This window comes from Sphaeramia orbicularis, chromosome 1 (assembly GCF_902148855.1).
Source record: "Sphaeramia orbicularis chromosome 1, fSphaOr1.1, whole genome shotgun sequence".
NCBI classification, from domain to species: domain Eukaryota; kingdom Metazoa; phylum Chordata; class Actinopteri; order Kurtiformes; family Apogonidae; genus Sphaeramia; species Sphaeramia orbicularis.
The window spans coordinates 39,742,075-39,759,360 of NC_043957.1; the positions used below are offsets into that span (position 1 = coordinate 39,742,075).

Below are 17,286 nucleotides of genomic sequence, written 5' to 3' on the forward strand. Positions count from 1 at the left end.
ACTCAAAAAAGTGTTTGTTGCAAGGATATTTCATTAGGCATTCATCATGCCAGAGCATGTGAATGAAACACAACAATATTAAAATCAAATGGAACTGTTCAAATTAAGAACAATAAAACCTAAACTATGCTAAGTTAAAACCTCTAAATAGATGATATTAAAAAAGATGGCAGCATTTTAGGTATCGGCATGATAAATCTGTGAAAAGTGCAGCATTTTATTGTTGTTTGTAAAAAGTAGCCCCTGTGATCCGGACATATATGCACTAGGAAACAGAGAAATCATAATAGAATGCCTGTTTTATCACAGTTTGGTCATGGTAGGCTTTTTAATATTATACTTTGAGGCATTTTGACATCAAGGCTTCATCAGGAAGTCAAACAGAGCAAATGGGCTGGCATCCCAATTTGTATTGGTCTTCTACCAAAAGGAATCTTCCACATGGAGGTCTGGCACTTGTAGATTAATTGGAAAATGAAGCCTGTTTTCCTTTTATATCACGCAACAAAAAAGTTATTGCATGATGTGTCCTTACTTGACGTTGCATGTCCTTGTAATGCCAATACTAAAAGGACATACTGTGTATTGTGCAGCCTTGTTTACAGTATGTTCCTGTGATAAGTTAGATACAGAAACATATTCAGTACATCCAGATCCCAACGTGAAAGCCAATTTGTTTCACTGATTCTCCTCCTTTAAACTCCTTTCTTTCTTATTTTCTTTAGCTGGCTGGAAGTTGAGTCCGATGGTCGGAGCTATGTACAGTCCTGAGCTCTATACAGGTACGACAGCAAGTATCCTAGTCAGACGTAATATGTGGAGACAGGATGTACAAAATAAAACTGTAACCTTAAAGCATTTTGAGAATCGCTTCCCTGTCTGTCTCTCTCTCTTAGTACCGGGATTTCCGTACCCAGCAGCAGCAGCTGCCGCCTCTACCGCTGCAACCTTTCGAGGTGCTCATCTCCGGGGTCGTGCCCGGCCCGTCTACAGCGCCGTCAGAGCAGCTGTGCCGCAACCTGCCATCCCTACCTACCCTGGGTAAACAAACACAAACCTAAACACAACATGATGCTTATTATGAAATGCAGTCTGCCTTCTAAAATGCATGTAATCACCGAGTTACGCTAGGACTTTAGAATTATGCATGTTGTGTGTTTGCTATATTTATATTGAGATAATACTGATGTGGATAGTTTTATGGAGATAAATACCATTTCCTTGTACCTCAAAACATATTATCCAGATCGTTATTAAAGTCAAGTTTAGTTGTGTTTCTTAGTGTTAGTCTTAAACAGCAGTAGTACCACTCAAAGCATTAATGCATTTGTATACAAAGAGGTGGTATTTTTTCTTGCATGTTGCACGGTGTGTAATATTCTCACCCTTCTTCTCTCTTCTCTTTCACAATCTGTTTGGCACCATTCTCTCACCTCTCTCTAATTGTCACTCTTTTTCTTCTGTAATGCCCACATGGTGGCGCATCACACCCTTTTTTGTTTTTGTTTATTTGTTTGGACATTTCCACCACCGCTCCTCTGGATCCTCTCTTTTCCCCTCCTTCCTTTCTCATGTCTCTCAGTGTGATGGCCTATCAGGATGGTTTTTACGGTGCCGCTGATCTTTATGTAAGTATGCCTCTCTCTCCTCTACTGCCTCACACCTCCTTACGTTTCCCCCTCTGCCTGTGGGTTTTCAAGTGTGAGATGTCACAGGCCAAACCCATGGAGATGTGTACTTTTGAGTGTCTTTGCTTTTTTTTCATACCAAGGTATTATATTATCTGATTATTCTTAAAGTAGATTGAAAAACACTATTACAAATATCACCATCACAAGCAAAAAGTATGATTTTTCCACAAAGAAATATAAGCATTCTGCAACCCAGCACACACTTTCACTCATGAGTAGGCTCCTTTTGGGTTTGTCTCTGTGCATTGTGTGAGTTAGTTTGTACCAATGTGATTATAAGTGCGTCAGTGTGTGTATTGGTGTGTGTGCGTGTGTGACCAGGTTGACAATAGCTGTTTCTGTTCTCTCTGTAGACTAGTGTTTCAGGACATTAGTGGCAGATTGCCCCAGGTAGGGTTTACACACTCTGTGTGAGAGCCAGTGTGCATCCTCCTCGTCTCCAATGACTGCGTGCTGCTAGACATTATTTACCATCTGAGATTGAAATGCCTTCTCTGTCTTCTTCTACTAACTCACTGGATTCTGACATGGGTGGAGTTGCGGAAGGGGGAGAAAACAACATTCACAAAATGTTTGCAGGAGACAAGAATATAATTTTTAGTGTAAATTTGGTGCAGTGTTAATACTTTACCATAGATCTGCACTGGGAATTTTAGTCCAACTGTAGTCGTGTTGATAAAACTGGCCAGCGGTTTTTATTCAGTACACCAGGGTACTTTTTTCTTCAGGGTGAAAAATCAATGCATTTTTTTAATATCATCCCCACGTTACCAGACATCTAACACCCAACACCAGTCAACAGTATAAATTAAAAATCATTGAAGCACAATTTAGTTACAAAAAAAGACTGTGACTTAAACTGGCGGACCTGGACTAAATATAAGGAGGTACCAAATATGGCACATAAACTTAAACATATACATCTTGTATTTGCACTTCCATAACATGTGCATACAATATATATGTCAATAAAATAAATTTACCCACATTATATATTGTCAACACATAAAAAAGGACACGAACAATAAGACACAACTCTGGATTTGATCCAGTACAGACAAGAAAATGTAGGGCAAGAATAGTCTTACAAACAGTATTTATTTCAGACCCCTTCCAGGAATCTCCCTATCTGTTTCACCTGTGGCATGCTAACTGAATCAATGTCGGCATGCAGACATACTTACAAGGCTGACTCCTCCTTGAGCCCCCCACCCCACCCCACCTTTCCCCCTCCCACCTGTTTCTTCTTCCCTCTACAAACCCCCTATTTAGTCCCAGATTCTTTCATCTCTTTTATCTCTTTGTTCTACCTTTTATTCCTCTGTAGGCAAGAAAAATCTTTTACAAACTTCTTGACCTTATAAAGAAAAAGTCAGAGCTGGATGACACTGGAAGTTAATCTTTCTCTGTTTCCTTTCATTATGATCTTTTTCTTTCCTAGTTTGTATCCCTCTCCTACCTGCTCTTTCTTCATTATTCTTTCTATCTCCTTTTCCTCCACCACTCTTCTTATTTCCTCCACCCCTTCTCCTACCCCACCTCCCCAGTCCAGCCTTCCTCCCATAGCAGCAACTGTGTGGTCCTGAATGTGGGGACTTGGTCGTGACTTATCCTTTAGGGTAGAATGCAGTGGTGTGTGTTTGTTTTTTTTATTCATCTATAGGGATGTTTGGCCTAATACAATGTACGTTCCGAGTTTGGGAAAGCATGCTGTGTGTGTCAGTGATTGGTCGCTGGCCATGTGAGCGTGTGTGTGTGCCCTTTTTAATCTGATCTGGCTGACTGTCTTCTTACACCTGTAGTTTTTTTTTCTTTTTTTTTGTGTGTCCATTCATCAGCTGTTCATCCAACATGTATAATGACACAATCATCTTGCCACCCCCTCCCCTTTCTTTAACTGTATGTTTTTGGTAGGGGAACTGGGGTGGGGCACAGTTATGGGTATGAACGCTCTCTTCCTCCATGTCCGACTCACAAAAGACAGGATAATGCACTTGGATGGTGCGCAGGGGAGCAATACAAACAGTAAACCTCATTATGTGCCATTAAAGATAATTTTTCTGGGTTAGTCATGGAGGAAGAGACCCACACAGAGCCTGAGCTACATCCTTGTGAATGCCGTACTGCACCAGATTAGCCAGTTTTGCTGACTGTCTGCTTGTTAATCTTTCACTCTCTTTTCAACAGTTTTTCCTCACAATGTAACCCTTTAGATTCACCACTAGTCTGTTAGAATATAGTGAAAAATGCAGCACCCTTTTTTTTTTTTTTTTTTTTTTTAACAAGAATTTACTCTGTCTTTCTACTTTGTCCCACCCACCTCTTCATTGTTTCTCTTTCTCCTCTTATCGCCCACGCCGCCCCCTTCCCTCTCGCTGTCCTCCATGTCTCTCCCCTCTACATGGCTTCATCACAGGGTGGTTATGCAGCGTATCGTTACGCCCAGCCAGCTGCGGTAGCGACTCCCGCAGCAGCAGCGGCCGCAGCAGCAGCTTACAGTGACAGGTGAGTGGGCTGTTCACTGCATATTCAAGACTCTTCTGACAGAACACCGGAATGTGTCCGGATCTTTGCAGCTAGTTTGGAACATGGCCGTCAACTACTAAGAAAAACAAAAAAAAAGAAAAGAAAATGGCTACTGAGTCCTATGCACATTTATTTTGTAACTATTCAGCCTTGGAAACCATTAAATAGGCCTCTGAGGTCACAAAAATTCTGTATAATGTCTTATTAGTGGTAATGCACGGTTTCCATATTAAAGAAGAGAGAAACCAAAAACAAAAGAATAAGCTAAACAAAAACTATAATATATATAAATATTTTTTTCCCCCTTGTTGTATATACATGATATATAACAAGGAGATCTATATCCTGCTTTTTTTGTCCTCTGTAGTGTACTTAAGAAAAAACAAAACACAGTTCACTGCAAAAGACATTCCTTAAAAAAAATTCAAAATATATATCTGAAAAAAACTGCATCATGTTGTTTCCAAACAAGGCAATTATTTTATGTAAAAAAAAAAAAAGCCAAAACCTTTACTTACGGGTTCTCAGGAGGATATATATGTATTAAATATTGTTTATTGTTCATTTGCATGTATACAAGACAATAAAACATAATAATAATAACAATAAAAGACATGCCGGGGAAGCCAGAAACTAAAGTGGTTTATTGTGGGCTTCCCCAAAGACTTGAAATAAAAAAAGTATTTGCAGTGTCTAATATTGATACACAATCATAAGCAAACAAAATTAATTAAATGAAGGAAATAAGTCAAAAACAAGTATAACAAAGAAACTATATACATAGTAAGCAGTGCACATGGAAATAAATAAGAATCAACAAAACTATGAAATGAAATTCAGAATAATTAAAGATTAAATCTATATATTGTGTGGGAGTAGTCTTCATGTTTTTAATTGTTTGATGAGTGGTTTTGTCTACAATTATTGTTTTTTTGTATAATATGCCTCATTCTGCTGCCTCTCGTCAGTAGAGATGAGAATTGGTTCTCAATCGATTTACCTGGTGAAATACAGGTTAAATAAATAAACTAAAATAATATATCAAGAACACGCAAACAAACACACCTCAAATAAACTTTGTACACCATATTTATTAATATATGGAATGGTATCAGTCTGATAAACCAGTTCAAGGACACAGGATGAGGTCAATGTATACCTGAAACCTAAATTAATTTATCTTTTATTTTGTTTTCGTCATTTTGAGTCACGTTCTTATGAATAAAACTCTAGATTTTTCATGTTTTAGCTCTAAACCTACTTCTGAATCTTATATTTTGTACTTGCAGTTACATGTTGGCAAAATATGTATTAACCAAAGTCACTCTAATGATCATATCTCTCCGGAAAATCAGCTATTTCTCACATATACTACTTATATTTGTAATTACCTGCAATTCTTGAGGGGAAAAAAATGTCCACATCTCAGGATTAAATTTAATGTATTTAAACTTCTGTGGCATTTTTAACCAGATTTAAGTGTCTGATACATATCAACACTGTGTAAGCAGAACTAAACCTTTATCCTTCTGTTAAAACCCATAGGAGTTACACTTTCTACTCTTATTACGTTTCACATACTGTCTGCTAATACATTTTCCATTTGTTTTTTTTATAGCTACGGACGTGTTTATACAGCAGATCCCTACCATGCTGCACTGGCCCCAGCTGCCTATGGTGTTGGAGCCATGGTAAGTCCATTTGTGTTTCAATATTTTAGACTAAGCCTGGTGTTAACGCAGTCCATTTACTCTTGAATGTTCACAAATCCCATGGAAAAACCACCCATCTCTTTAGACTTTTGCACCTATAGTGTTTCTTGTGTGTGTAGTGCTCAGTCTGAAGTCAATTTATTCCTGTCATAGTATCACATGTAACAGAAAGGACGGAATTATTTTCAGGGTTTTTTTAAGGCATGGATTAATTATTCGATTCTTTATGGAGCATTTAAGCAACTAAGGACAGGTGTGGACAAGCATTAGACTTTATTTTAAGGAAATAATTTCATTTTTGGTTCATTTTATTAGTTTATGTTACAGGGACCATGCATAGCACAACCATCCAGCCAGAGAGTTAATTCATCTACAGTACCTGGGCGGACAGATGTTTGCAATTAAAATAATACATGTAGCAGAATGGACAATAATCTATTGACATTCAATATTGTATGTATTGGAAAACAGTTGGGTCCATACAGAAGTTTAGATTATATGATTGGTTTGTCTTTAGCTGTGTTTTAAGTGTTGCTTTAAAAATACAGAGGCTTGTGCTTTCTCTGATGTGAGCAGGAATTGAGTTCTGTTTATTTGCTGCTCTGACTGAAAATGTTGATTGTCTGAAATCTGTTTTTTTTAATTTAGCCGAGCAGTCATCTTAGACTGATGCCCTAGTCCAGAGCATTGTCTCTATGGTCAAACACTGATCATTAAAACACAAGAATAACACGTTCCCTGTCTTAATAGGATCACCTGATGTTTCATGTGGAGAATAGAATTCCTTTAGTGTCATTGTACAGTGGAGGACAATTAAATTTGGTTGCAACTTTCCATGGTAACAATGATAAATAAGTAGAAACGGATGTAAAAATAGAAAATATTTGACATAAATAAAAAAATTTAAAAAGAGGTGATGTACGAAATATACTATTATTTACATACTATTATTACATAGCCTACGGTTATTATTTAAACATGTTTAATAATATTTTACCTGTATTTATTCTTTATTAAATATTTTTCTTGTGTTTTTACAGGCCACACTGTACAGGGGAGGCTACAGTAGATTCGCCCCTTATTAAAGGACACTACATTTACCAGGAGCTCCTCTCTTCCATTGAATTACTCTGAAAGAGCTCCCTCTGTTGTCGTGGAGGTGAACTGCACCCAGTTTTAAAGTGTGGAATCGTCCACAACAAAGATATTTCAGATCCCACCCCCACTTTTTCTTATATACGCTACTACAGAAATAGAGGAATGCTGTATTAAAGACTGATGGATGACCTCTGCATTTAAAAAAAAAAGAAGAAAAAAAGACTTAAAATGGCCATCTTCCTTATTGCACGGCTGTATTATAGTCCCCCCTTGTTCCTTCAGCACTCAGCAGCACAAAACTTGGGATGGAGCCCAGATGTTCTTCCAAAGGCTGTGTAAGGATAAGTGACATTTAAACAGCTGTTGCCCATGGATGAGAATGAGCTGAGTGCTGTGTGGCCTGCACACACTCAACATATAAGGAAAAAAACCAGAGTCCATACAACATTGGAGTGATAGAAAGTAGGAAGGTGCTTCTGGAAAAAAAAAACAAGAGCACCTAAAACATTTTGAACCAGATGATAAAACACCCACTGATGGATTTTGTATGTCCTTGTGTGGGCTGATAGAAATGAGAGGATTTCCTTTCTTGCTATGTTCTGGTTTAAGGGATACTGAGTATGGCGGCTTGGAGAGAGAGAGAGTGCAGTGGTTTATTACGCTACAGAAATCACGTCCGAAAGCTGACGGTGGGAGGGTTATTAGAGCTGTTCCTTACCTCAAGTTTTCTTAGTATGTGGAAATGGTGAACCTTTAAACTTAAATTATAATATGCAAAGAAATTAGTTTAGAGAAAAAATTACCAAATTATTATTATTATTATTATTATTATTATTATTGTAATTATTATCATTATTATCATTATTATTACAACCATTATTTTGTTTGACTCCGCTACACAGCAGACACTGATGTAAAGAGACTCCACAGTGAACCTTGGGGTTAAAATCAGAAAACTAGCATTTCAATTTGAAAAATATTCTACTCATGTTATTTTGCTCAAGCACAGATTTCACTACGTGCGCAGCCACAGTGCAACACTACGAAAGTGCAACACACTACACTGAAACGTGGCTTCATACGGTTGATTTAACATCTGACCTAAAGCCATCCAGTCACCACTCGCAACCCTGAGGTTTAAGTATTTGTTGATCCTTTAATATAGAGATTTATTATTTGGATTTCCCCCTCATGCTCCACCTTTTATAGAGCAAGTCCAACATTAAATGAGTCTTCCTGGAAAAAAAACAAAAAAACAAACACTTTAGATGTATTTGAGATGCTGTCAGCACCGATTACTGAGCAAGTGAGATTCTGTCAGTGAGTTAATAGAAAATATTTAAATGCAAAACACCTTACTATTGTGCATATTTCTATACCATTGTATTCTGTATTTCCAAATGTGGCTTTTTTTGCTTTTGTTTTTGTTCCAAAGATTTGTAGAAAGCACATTTTTCTGCCGTATGTATAAATATATTACCTTTGTTATTGTTATATGATCATTATCTTTGATAATTCTATTGCTGTCTTTTATTTACTTTGATTCACCTTGTTTTTTTTGTTTGTTTTTTTTTTAAATATCTAGGTGTTTTGTTTTTTTCTTTTTTTTTTTTCCATTTGGGAGTAAACTTCTTGAGCCAGGGCATACTGATCGACAGACAAAAGGTATGCATGAAACACTATCAAACTTTCAGGCAGCCCAGGCTTTTGTTTTGTTTGTTTTTGGTCGGTGATAGGATCCACTAGCATGACATTTATTATATTTCAGAATATACAGGAATGGCTGGATTTTTTTTTTTTTTTTTTAAAGTGTGTGTATATCTTCACAGGTGACTGAGACATTTGGATGAATGGATAGGCCTGTAGCACTTTGGTTAAACCCAATTGCATTCTTGTTTTTTTCCCTTGTTTTTTTGCTTGAATTTTTTTGTTTTGTTTTGATTTTTAAGGCTCCTTAACATTTCAGTGTCGAAATCTATCTGACTGACTGATGTGGTCACGCTGAGTTTGTGTGAAATATCCAGTAAAAAAAAAAAAAAAAAAAAAAAAAGTTCTCATCACCCATACACAGGTTAATATTCCAAAACAGTGAAACATGTCATTGTGGGATATGATCTAAGGTGTGTGTGTAAAATTGGGCTGTTATGCTTTTTAACCATTAATTTCACAGATACCGTTGTTTCCTCTTATATGTGGAAGAACATGCAGGACAATAAGATTTTTTTTTCTATTAAATGTTGCTGCTGTTTGATTTTTAAGTCATGACATGTAACATTTCTTTTAAAAATATCTTCATATTAATATAGAATGTGCTCTGGACATAACGGAAAAAAAGAGAAAACCTAGCCAAAGATGCTAAAAGTTCCCGGCACGTTCTGGTTCCCAATTGTGAAAAGTGCTACACAAAATACACAAAGATGGACTTAATGGAGCCATTGAAGGCATGGATAAACCAGCATGAGCGATATTGTCAAGTTTAAAAAAAAATAGTTTTGCATGATCTTGTGTCTTTCATATTTGACTTCTGAGCAGCAGAGCCCAGTTGCATTCCTCTTTACCACTAAACTCTCTGGAGAATGACAGGCAGCTAGCATTAGAAGCTAGTTAACAACGAAGAGCACAGTGCCGTTTGGCAAAAAGCCCTGCTGACAAACAAAATGGCTGCTGCACAATCCAACATGTGACGGCTTCATTTTCCTGTCATGGTTTTCTTGCCGCTGTATTATAGTAAACTGTGTGGCCATTCATCATAGTTGCTATGGTTTCTCAAGGACCGGTCCTCTCCCTCTGTCATGTCAGTATCCCCTTTGACTGCCATTATGTTTTTTGTTATTGAATGTCCATATAAAATGTTTTATATAAAAATGTTTTGTTGTGATCAAAGTTTCGGGTTGTTTTCTTTGGATATTATGTAGTGAACCTGGTGTGGTCTAGATCAACGGAATGTGCCAGTGGAATTCCTTACTTAAAATCCCTTAAACATCTGATACCAAAGATCTAATGACAGTATCGAACACATTTTGGCCACATGGGGGCAGCTGAAATGATCTTAAGCACAATTTTCACTGTAGAAAAATTAATCATTTTAGCAAATGGACATGGAGCGTTTAATAGGAGTTTCTGTATTTTCAATCATTAAGCTCTAATGAGAAATATCTGGCTCATTACCTGCAGAATTATTCATCTTTTATCAAGTAGATGTAAACATCTAGTTGCCATTTTGTGCTTAAACCCATAATGTTTTGTATATGTTTTATTTTACAAATGAAAAGACAGACTTTCTTGGGGAAAATATTTATTGACAGCTCTACTTCTCTGTGACTCCCATTCCTACTGAAAAGGTGTACACATTTACAATCATATTTCATAAAAATAAAAATATCTTTGCATCAATAATAGCTGTACATTAAAAAGGAATATCTCCAAAGAGGGATGGTCATGGCAGGAAACCGATAAAGGCAGGAGATAGGAGCAAAATGTACCTTTTGATTAACAGTAACAAGAGGAAGTTAAGCCAGTTGGGATGTTTGAAGTTACTGTGCCTCAGTGAAGTATATATATATATATATATATATAGATTAATTTCAATATATTCATTATAGAATCATACTTGCCATTTTGGTCATTTCATAGATCATCTTTTGTGTAATCCACCCCCCCCCCCAAATTCCACACTTGCCTAACACAACAGACATCGGGTCAGGTACTTTTGGAGGTTTAGGAAAGTAAAGGTGGCAATTGGGATAGGACTGAGGAAAATAATGCAAGGAGGTATAATATTTGTGCTGAAGACACGAGAGGGTTTCTAGACAATTCCGTATTTCGCCAGGTCGCTGAGCTCCATGTCACCGAAGGCTTCCCATGGGCAGATCACTGTGATGTCTGTGCCGAGACCCTCCATGCCTGGGATGTCGTCTCCGAACCTGATGAAGAACAATGACTCTTAATTTCCTGGGAATCATTTAGTTTAATTGATATGACCTGTGACTTTAAGTTCTCCTCACCCCTTCTGGCCTGGCTTGGGGGCCTTGCTCTTGAAGGTACGCATGGCCCTCTGCTTGAACTTGGGAGGTGCCTTCTTGTCGGCGGGAGCTGCGACGGCTGTGTCTGCCATTGTTTATGTTTCTGAAACAAGTGAGTTTAATTAGTCTTAATGTCTGAGACCCTCTGCCCCTCCCATTTCTTTAAGCCCTTACTGCCCCATGCCTGGGTGATATAACACTGTGGGATTAGGCTAAATTATTGACGCTGTCATACAGCTTCTTAAAGCCCTGTTATACAAACAGCTTAATCTATTTTCAACCCTTGACTTTTACCAGATTATTCTTGGCCAGGTTACAGCCTGTACTCTTAAAGCATCTTTAAGTTAACCTCATTCCATAATTGGCCTGAAGTCAACACACACACGCTGCAAATAATGGACCCGAGTGTAAGAAGATTTTGTACTGAACACCTAATTTCTCCTGTACTTTAATCTGACCTCAGTGAGTAGGTCTTATTTGACAAGAATCTTAACGGTGTTCTGGACTCTTCAGTATCTGCTTTGAATAAACTGCGTTGTGGGTTTGTGAATTTGAAACATCTCAGATAAATGTTTTTTAGGTTTTTTTTATTATTATTTTACATTCTCGTGTTTTTATACGCTAATTGCGAATTTGGCTACAGCCTTAGCTTGTAGTGAATGACATATTAATGCATAAAGATAATATTAAATAAGAAGAACACTGATCTACAGTGTTTTCCAAGTCACTGTCAGCATAATTAATAGAACCTGTACCACCTCAAACACAAAGTGATTAAAGTAGATTTGTATTTCTGTATTTAAAAAATGATGTTCTCTTATTTACAGTATGTTTGGTCTCTTTAGATACAAAGTTTACAATTGAATTCAAGGCAAATCAGCACTTTTTTTTTTTAAACATACATCAACACAAATTCAACACTGCAGATGAATTACATATATTTTAACACTATCAAATTTATTTCAACAAAGATAGAAGATGTATCATGAAATTGCTAAACAACTACTACATCATTTCTATTGTATTGTTTTTTGTTTGTTTGTTTTTTAAGTTTTTTTTTTAAACATTTTACTTTGGTTTTATTACACATTCTGTTTGATTTTTAATATGTGTTTAATATGTCTGCTTTCTCTGTAAATCAAAATTCCATTTAGATTTAAAAGATTCAACATTAAATTCTACTTTTTGTGTACACAAAATCAGTACTTTCATATTCATGTCCACTTTCAAAAAGAATAAGATGAGATATTTGTAAATATTCAGAGGATAATATAAATATTCACAATATTGATCATGTAGGAAAATTAACTTCACTACATGTCAAAAATTACAACCATTAAAGGAAACTCCTCCTCTTCATAATGCACATAAATGTTTTAATAAAACAATGTTGTGTAAATATAAGCTCTTAAAGCTTTCCTTATATTAAGGTTTGTTAATTGTCCCATGTTACAGTGGACATGCAGCAGACTTCTGATGATTTAATAAGCAGACAGTCCAAGGCTTTTAAAGGTTAATGTGTTTAAAACAAAGAGAAAGACTTTTCTTGCTGGCACCATTACCCACAAGTTAATGTTAAAGAAGGTAAAAAAAAAAAAAAGTGCTCTTACCGGTTTTTGCAGTAGCACAAACGGCTTCTTGCAGGTGTCTCTCCTGTTCAGGTATGTCGGTCTGAAGTGTCCTGCTGTCTTCTTAAATACCCCTCTGATAATCCCCCTGACATGTTTCCTGCAATAGATTACAAGCTCAAAAGATGTACAGTTCAGAGATGGGGGATCACTGAGTCACGCTCTGTCAAGACGTTGGCAGACTTACATAATGAATGACCTCCAGGAAATGTCATCTGGATTTAGTGAAAAACATGAGTTGTTTGGAGTCAATGAATAACATTTAAATAAATAACTGAGCTCAAGGTATTATACTTCTACTACTACTACTACTACTACTACTACTACTACTAATAATAATACAATATATAATACTACAATATATGCACAGGGTGGGGAAGCAAAATTTACAATATTTTGAGGCAGGGATTGAAAGACAGTGTATGACCAATTAGTTTATTGGAAGTCATGAGAATTTATTTGCCACAAGAAAATTTACATAATAGAAAATGTTTTTATTCTATGTGTCCTCCTTCTTTCTCAATAACTGCCTTCACACGCTTCCTGAAACTTGCGCAAGTGTTCCTCAAATATTCGGGTGACAACTTCTCCCATTCTTCTTTAATAGTATCTTTAAGAAAGTCAACATTGCTGAGTGATGTTCTATTGGTAGCATGTTCTAAAACGCCCCAAATAGCAGAATCCAGAGGGTTTAGATCTGGGCTAGAAGGCGGCCATAAACATGATTCCCAAAAACTGCTAAAATTGGATTTGTTGCTGTTGTCAACAAGTGTTTTGGTGTTCTTGTGTAAGATTTTAACTTCAAATCATATTTTACTGCATTTCTAATAGTCTTGTTGTCTACCTCAAGTTCAATTGCCATTTTTCTCATGGATTTGGTTGGATCCTTTAGAATTTTGGAATTGAGAGCTTTAATAAAAGCTTTGGTACGTTTTTTGTTGCTTCCTCCACTTCCAGACTTTCTCGTAATAGTTTTGCTCATAGTCATTCTCTTCTTTACATTATAAACAGTCTTTATGGACACTCCAACTATTTTTGAAATCTCCTTTGGTGTGACGAGTGCATTCAGCAAATCACACACTCTTTGACGTTTACTTTCCTGATTACTCATATGGGCAAAAGTTTCTGAAAAGGTATGGATAATAGTGTTAGGTATGATTATGACATCAATATATGTTTGGTTTCAAAACAATTGACGTAGTGCCTGCTGAGAAAAAAACAACTAAATGTTCATTGTAAATTTTGCTTCCCCACCCTGTACATAAATAAATGCAAACAATACATTCAGTTCACAAAGAGTAAAGAGCTTCCACACACATCTCTGACTATTAGTAGGTAATTATCCATGTGGTAAATCAGTGTATATTCACTGTTTCATGAGCCTCAGTCTCTTTGTTTCACCCACATTGAAAAGTGTTTATTAAAATAAGCCATTACCACCCCTGTTCTTCTGCTTTAACCTCAGCCCCTGGTACAGAGAAAAGGATAAGTGGTCTTTATTTGTCTGAGAAGTGACTGAAAAGCTGAGGCTCAGCACTTCTCTCCTTTTACGTCATATGTCCCAGATCAACATGCAGACTATGTCAGAGCAGACTATGTTTACAATTTGCATGAAGGGATTTCCTAAAAATGAGGTCCTCAGCACGATATGTTTTCTTGAAGGTACTTATAGTCTGTCAGCTTAGGGAATGAACAGATTGGGAGTTACTTTGTTAAGCATATGGCATGAAATTTGTCAACACTGACACCAGATTGGCTTTGCAATACTTTGTGCTGTGTCATCTGTAATAACCTGAAAAAAATAAATAGTAATAAATAATAGAAAACATATCAAAAAATGTATCAGAAAATTTTCCATTAAAAAAAACAACGACAACAAGGTAATATTCAATTTGATGACAGCAAGACATCTCCAAACATTCTTCTTTGTATCTTCCACAAACTGTGTTCACTGACCATGATTTCTGGAAGTGTTCCTGTTCCTGAGCCCATGCAGTGATTTTCATTACACTTATGGGTATCCTCTTTTGATTTTTGGTCTTTTCTCTTGTGCACAGATTCCTTTAGATTTTCTGTTTGCTTTGATGATATTACATACTGTAAGTGATAACATATTGAAAGTCTTTACCGTTTTTATGATGAGGAATATTATTTCAGAAATTGTTCCATAATATGTAGATGAAGTTTTCAGACTGGGGAACCTCTGCCAGTCTCTAGTTTCCTAAAATGCTCTTTTTATACACGCTCATGACACTGACCTGTCGTTAATTGACCTATTTATTTGCAAACTGTTCCCCCAGCCGTTTGTTTTTTAATAACAGATACTTTTGCAGCCTTCAGGTGCCTCCATCCCTACCTTTTGGACATGTGTTTCTGCCATCAGAATGACCTTATTTATTACTTAAAATTGTGCATTTTCTCAGTTTCATGAGATATATAATACAGTAATATATGAGTGTATGAGATTTGCAAAGCATTACATTCTGTTGTCATTCATTATGCCATTCATATTTTATTTTGACTTGGCTTGTACTCCAGAAAATGTAAAAAAAAAAAACCCAAATCTCTAAATATAAGGTATATGTATGGTGAGTTGCTACAGATAAATTACCATGACTCACTATGTTCTGTCAATGACACATCTCTTATTCAGTGCAGTTCACATGCTGACACGTCTGTCCTGAAATACTCCCTGTATTTATTTCTCGTTATTCTGTTCCTCATCTATTTGTGGTTAAGCTGTGGTTAACTTGGCACATGAAGGAATGACAGAATGAGCATCTGAGGGGATTAGAGAGCTCAGAGGACTTTAAAAAGGGACAGGGAGATAGAGAAAGGACTACCACAAGCGAGAAACCCGCCGGCTCATCAGACACCATCAGAAAAGCACTTTAAGACTTTAACAAAAGGTAAGATGAAACTGCAATTTTCTCAACTCTGGTACATGGCGTTAAGAACCTGAGGCTTTTACAGCTTTTGTAAGATGGGACACTTCAGAAGTATTGTTCTTATAACAAATCCCTCACAGAAGAAGACGAAGAAAAAAAAGGCAGAGTAATGGTTGCAGTTTTCCCCTCAGTATTTTGCAGAAGTGGGGGTGAGATGAGACCTGAGAGTTTTTCCTGCAAATGCTTTGTAATGTTTCTGAGCAACTGTTTGTGTTTGATGTCTTGATGATACTGCTCCAAGCCCAAACACCCATAAGGATTAATGCATTTGTGTTTGGTAAAGGGTACCCTGTTAAGGTTTTGTTGTTCAGCCTAAAGAGTAATTCTGTCATGATGATCACATTTTGTCTGCAATTTTGTTCTTTTCAGTAAATAAACACAATGGCTGACGTCGCTGTTCCCGCTGACAAGAGGGCACCTCCCAAATTCAAGCAGAGGGCCATGCGCACCTTCAAGAGCAAAGCCCCTAAGCCAGGCCAGAAGGGGTGAGATGGATTTGAGATATGACACTCATCCATCTGATATTTGAGTCTACTTTCACTCCTGCAGGTTATACTCATATGTGTTTTTTCTCCTTAACTCAGGTTCGGAGACGACATCCCCGGCATGGAGGGTCTCGGCACAGACATCACAGTGGTCTGCCCATGGGAAGCCTTTGGAGACATGGAGCTGAGCGACCTGGCGAAATATGGAATTGTTTAGACCTCAGCCGTCTGATTTTGACCCCAGTGTTCGTTATACGCTGATTAGGCCACCGCTTTTCAGTATGAGCCAGGATTTTAGAGGGATTTAGAGATTCCACCTGAAGAAAAATGGAGAGCAGTGTCTTGTAAAATGCACTTTACCCCCCCCCCCCCCCCCCGCCCTCCACCATTTCCTCTTGTCCTTTCCTACTTTCCTTCACCCTTGCCCCTTACCCCCAAATCTCAGAATAACAGGCAGCTCTTGAGCATAGCATTCCAAAAACAAAGAAGTAAAGCACCGCTCGAGCTGAGTACAGATGTGTTTATCTGATTTCCCTACCTCTTCCTGAAGCTGCTAATTGTGAATAAACAGTGAAGTCTATTTGTGTATTATCCGAATCAGATTTATTTTTATGTGAAGGTCTACAGTGAACTCTGCTGTTCTGTAAATTCAACCAAGCCTGTCTACTTTGTCAGTAAAAGTAAAGAATGATTCCATTTGCACAATAAATGTTCATATTTTAATAAGCATTCTTGTGTTCTCGTTTTATTACCACAACGACTGGAGGTTTTAAATAACTAAGAAACCTGTTCAGTCAAGTGTGAACAGTCAGCGCTATTGTGCTATTTGGAGATGTTTGCTGATGGCACAGCGTGTGTGTGTGTGTGTTTGTCGAGCCTCCAGATACCAATGTGCATTTGTGTCAGTGCACCAATTAGCTGCTCGAGCCTTTAAAGAGAGCGCAGACTGATGCCTCACGCAGCTATCATAAAAATAACAAACATCAGAACCTTTTGCCACCTCATTAACAGCTTGAGTTGGTGGGTTCATTGGAGAGAGAAACAGAGAGGAAATGAAAGCAGAGTCAAACTGGAAACACAGTAAGAAAAATACATATATTCAACATTTCACTGGACCGCTGAGACTGGTGTTCCTGGGTATCACGGCAGTGCAGCGTTTAGCACTATCGCCTCACA

The 17,286-nt window shown here is 37.2% G+C and overlaps 3 protein-coding genes across 6 annotated transcripts in view; 2 read left to right on the forward strand and 1 right to left on the reverse strand.

Moving 5' to 3' along the window:
- rbfox2 (RNA binding fox-1 homolog 2) overlaps window positions 1-9,504 on the forward strand; it is a 35,028-nt gene extending 25,524 nt beyond the window's left edge. For 2 of the 4 annotated variants that reach the window (XM_030147993.1, XM_030148013.1), the window contains 6 exons: window positions 726-782; window positions 897-1,041; window positions 1,583-1,628; window positions 4,108-4,196; window positions 5,836-5,908; window positions 6,970-9,504. In XM_030147993.1, coding sequence (XP_030003853.1) covers window positions 726-782; window positions 897-1,041; window positions 1,583-1,628; window positions 4,108-4,196; window positions 5,836-5,908; window positions 6,970-7,014 — 455 coding nt within the window. In that variant the 3' untranslated portion in view covers window positions 7,015-9,504. Of the gene's footprint in view, window positions 1-725; window positions 783-896; window positions 1,042-1,582; window positions 1,629-2,044; window positions 2,082-4,107; window positions 4,197-5,835; window positions 5,909-6,969 lie in introns of those variants that run through there. The other 2 variants (XR_003936683.1, XM_030148002.1) reach the window with 2 other exon arrangements.
- Window positions 9,505-10,305: 801 nt separating this feature from the next.
- Window positions 10,306-12,789, reverse strand: LOC115429131 (retinal cone rhodopsin-sensitive cGMP 3',5'-cyclic phosphodiesterase subunit gamma-like). The gene is made up of 3 exons (XM_030148384.1): window positions 12,660-12,789; window positions 11,032-11,152; window positions 10,306-10,950 (listed from the first exon to the last, which is right to left on the reverse strand). Exons 2-3 carry the CDS (start codon window positions 11,139-11,141, stop codon window positions 10,833-10,835), a joined length of 228 nt encoding a protein of 75 aa, XP_030004244.1. The 5' UTR covers window positions 11,142-11,152; window positions 12,660-12,789; the 3' UTR covers window positions 10,306-10,832.
- A 2,685-nt stretch (window positions 12,790-15,474) lies between these two features.
- Window positions 15,475-16,839, forward strand: LOC115429142 (retinal cone rhodopsin-sensitive cGMP 3',5'-cyclic phosphodiesterase subunit gamma-like). Its single transcript, XM_030148393.1, has 3 exons — window positions 15,475-15,586; window positions 15,995-16,110; window positions 16,210-16,839. Exons 2-3 carry the CDS (start codon window positions 16,007-16,009, stop codon window positions 16,325-16,327), a joined length of 222 nt encoding a protein of 73 aa, XP_030004253.1. The 5' UTR covers window positions 15,475-15,586; window positions 15,995-16,006; the 3' UTR covers window positions 16,328-16,839.
- The last annotated feature ends 447 nt before the right edge of the window (window positions 16,840-17,286 follow it).

What these genes read in the sequence shown, in the direction of transcription:
- LOC115429131 (XM_030148384.1), bottom strand. Translation starts at nt 11,141, where the DNA reads ATGGCAGACACAGCCGTCGCAGCTCCCGCCGACAAGAAGGCACCTCCC. An exon ending in CCCAAGCCAGGCCAGAAGGG is followed by an intron (nt 10,951 to 11,031) that starts GTGAGGAGAACT and finishes GTTCTTCATCAG; the next exon opens with GTTCGGAGACGACATCCCAG.
- LOC115429142 (XM_030148393.1), top strand. Translation starts at nt 16,007, where the DNA reads ATGGCTGACGTCGCTGTTCCCGCTGACAAGAGGGCACCTCCCAAATTC. An exon ending in CCTAAGCCAGGCCAGAAGGG is followed by an intron (nt 16,111 to 16,209) that starts GTGAGATGGATT and finishes TCCTTAACTCAG; the next exon opens with GTTCGGAGACGACATCCCCG.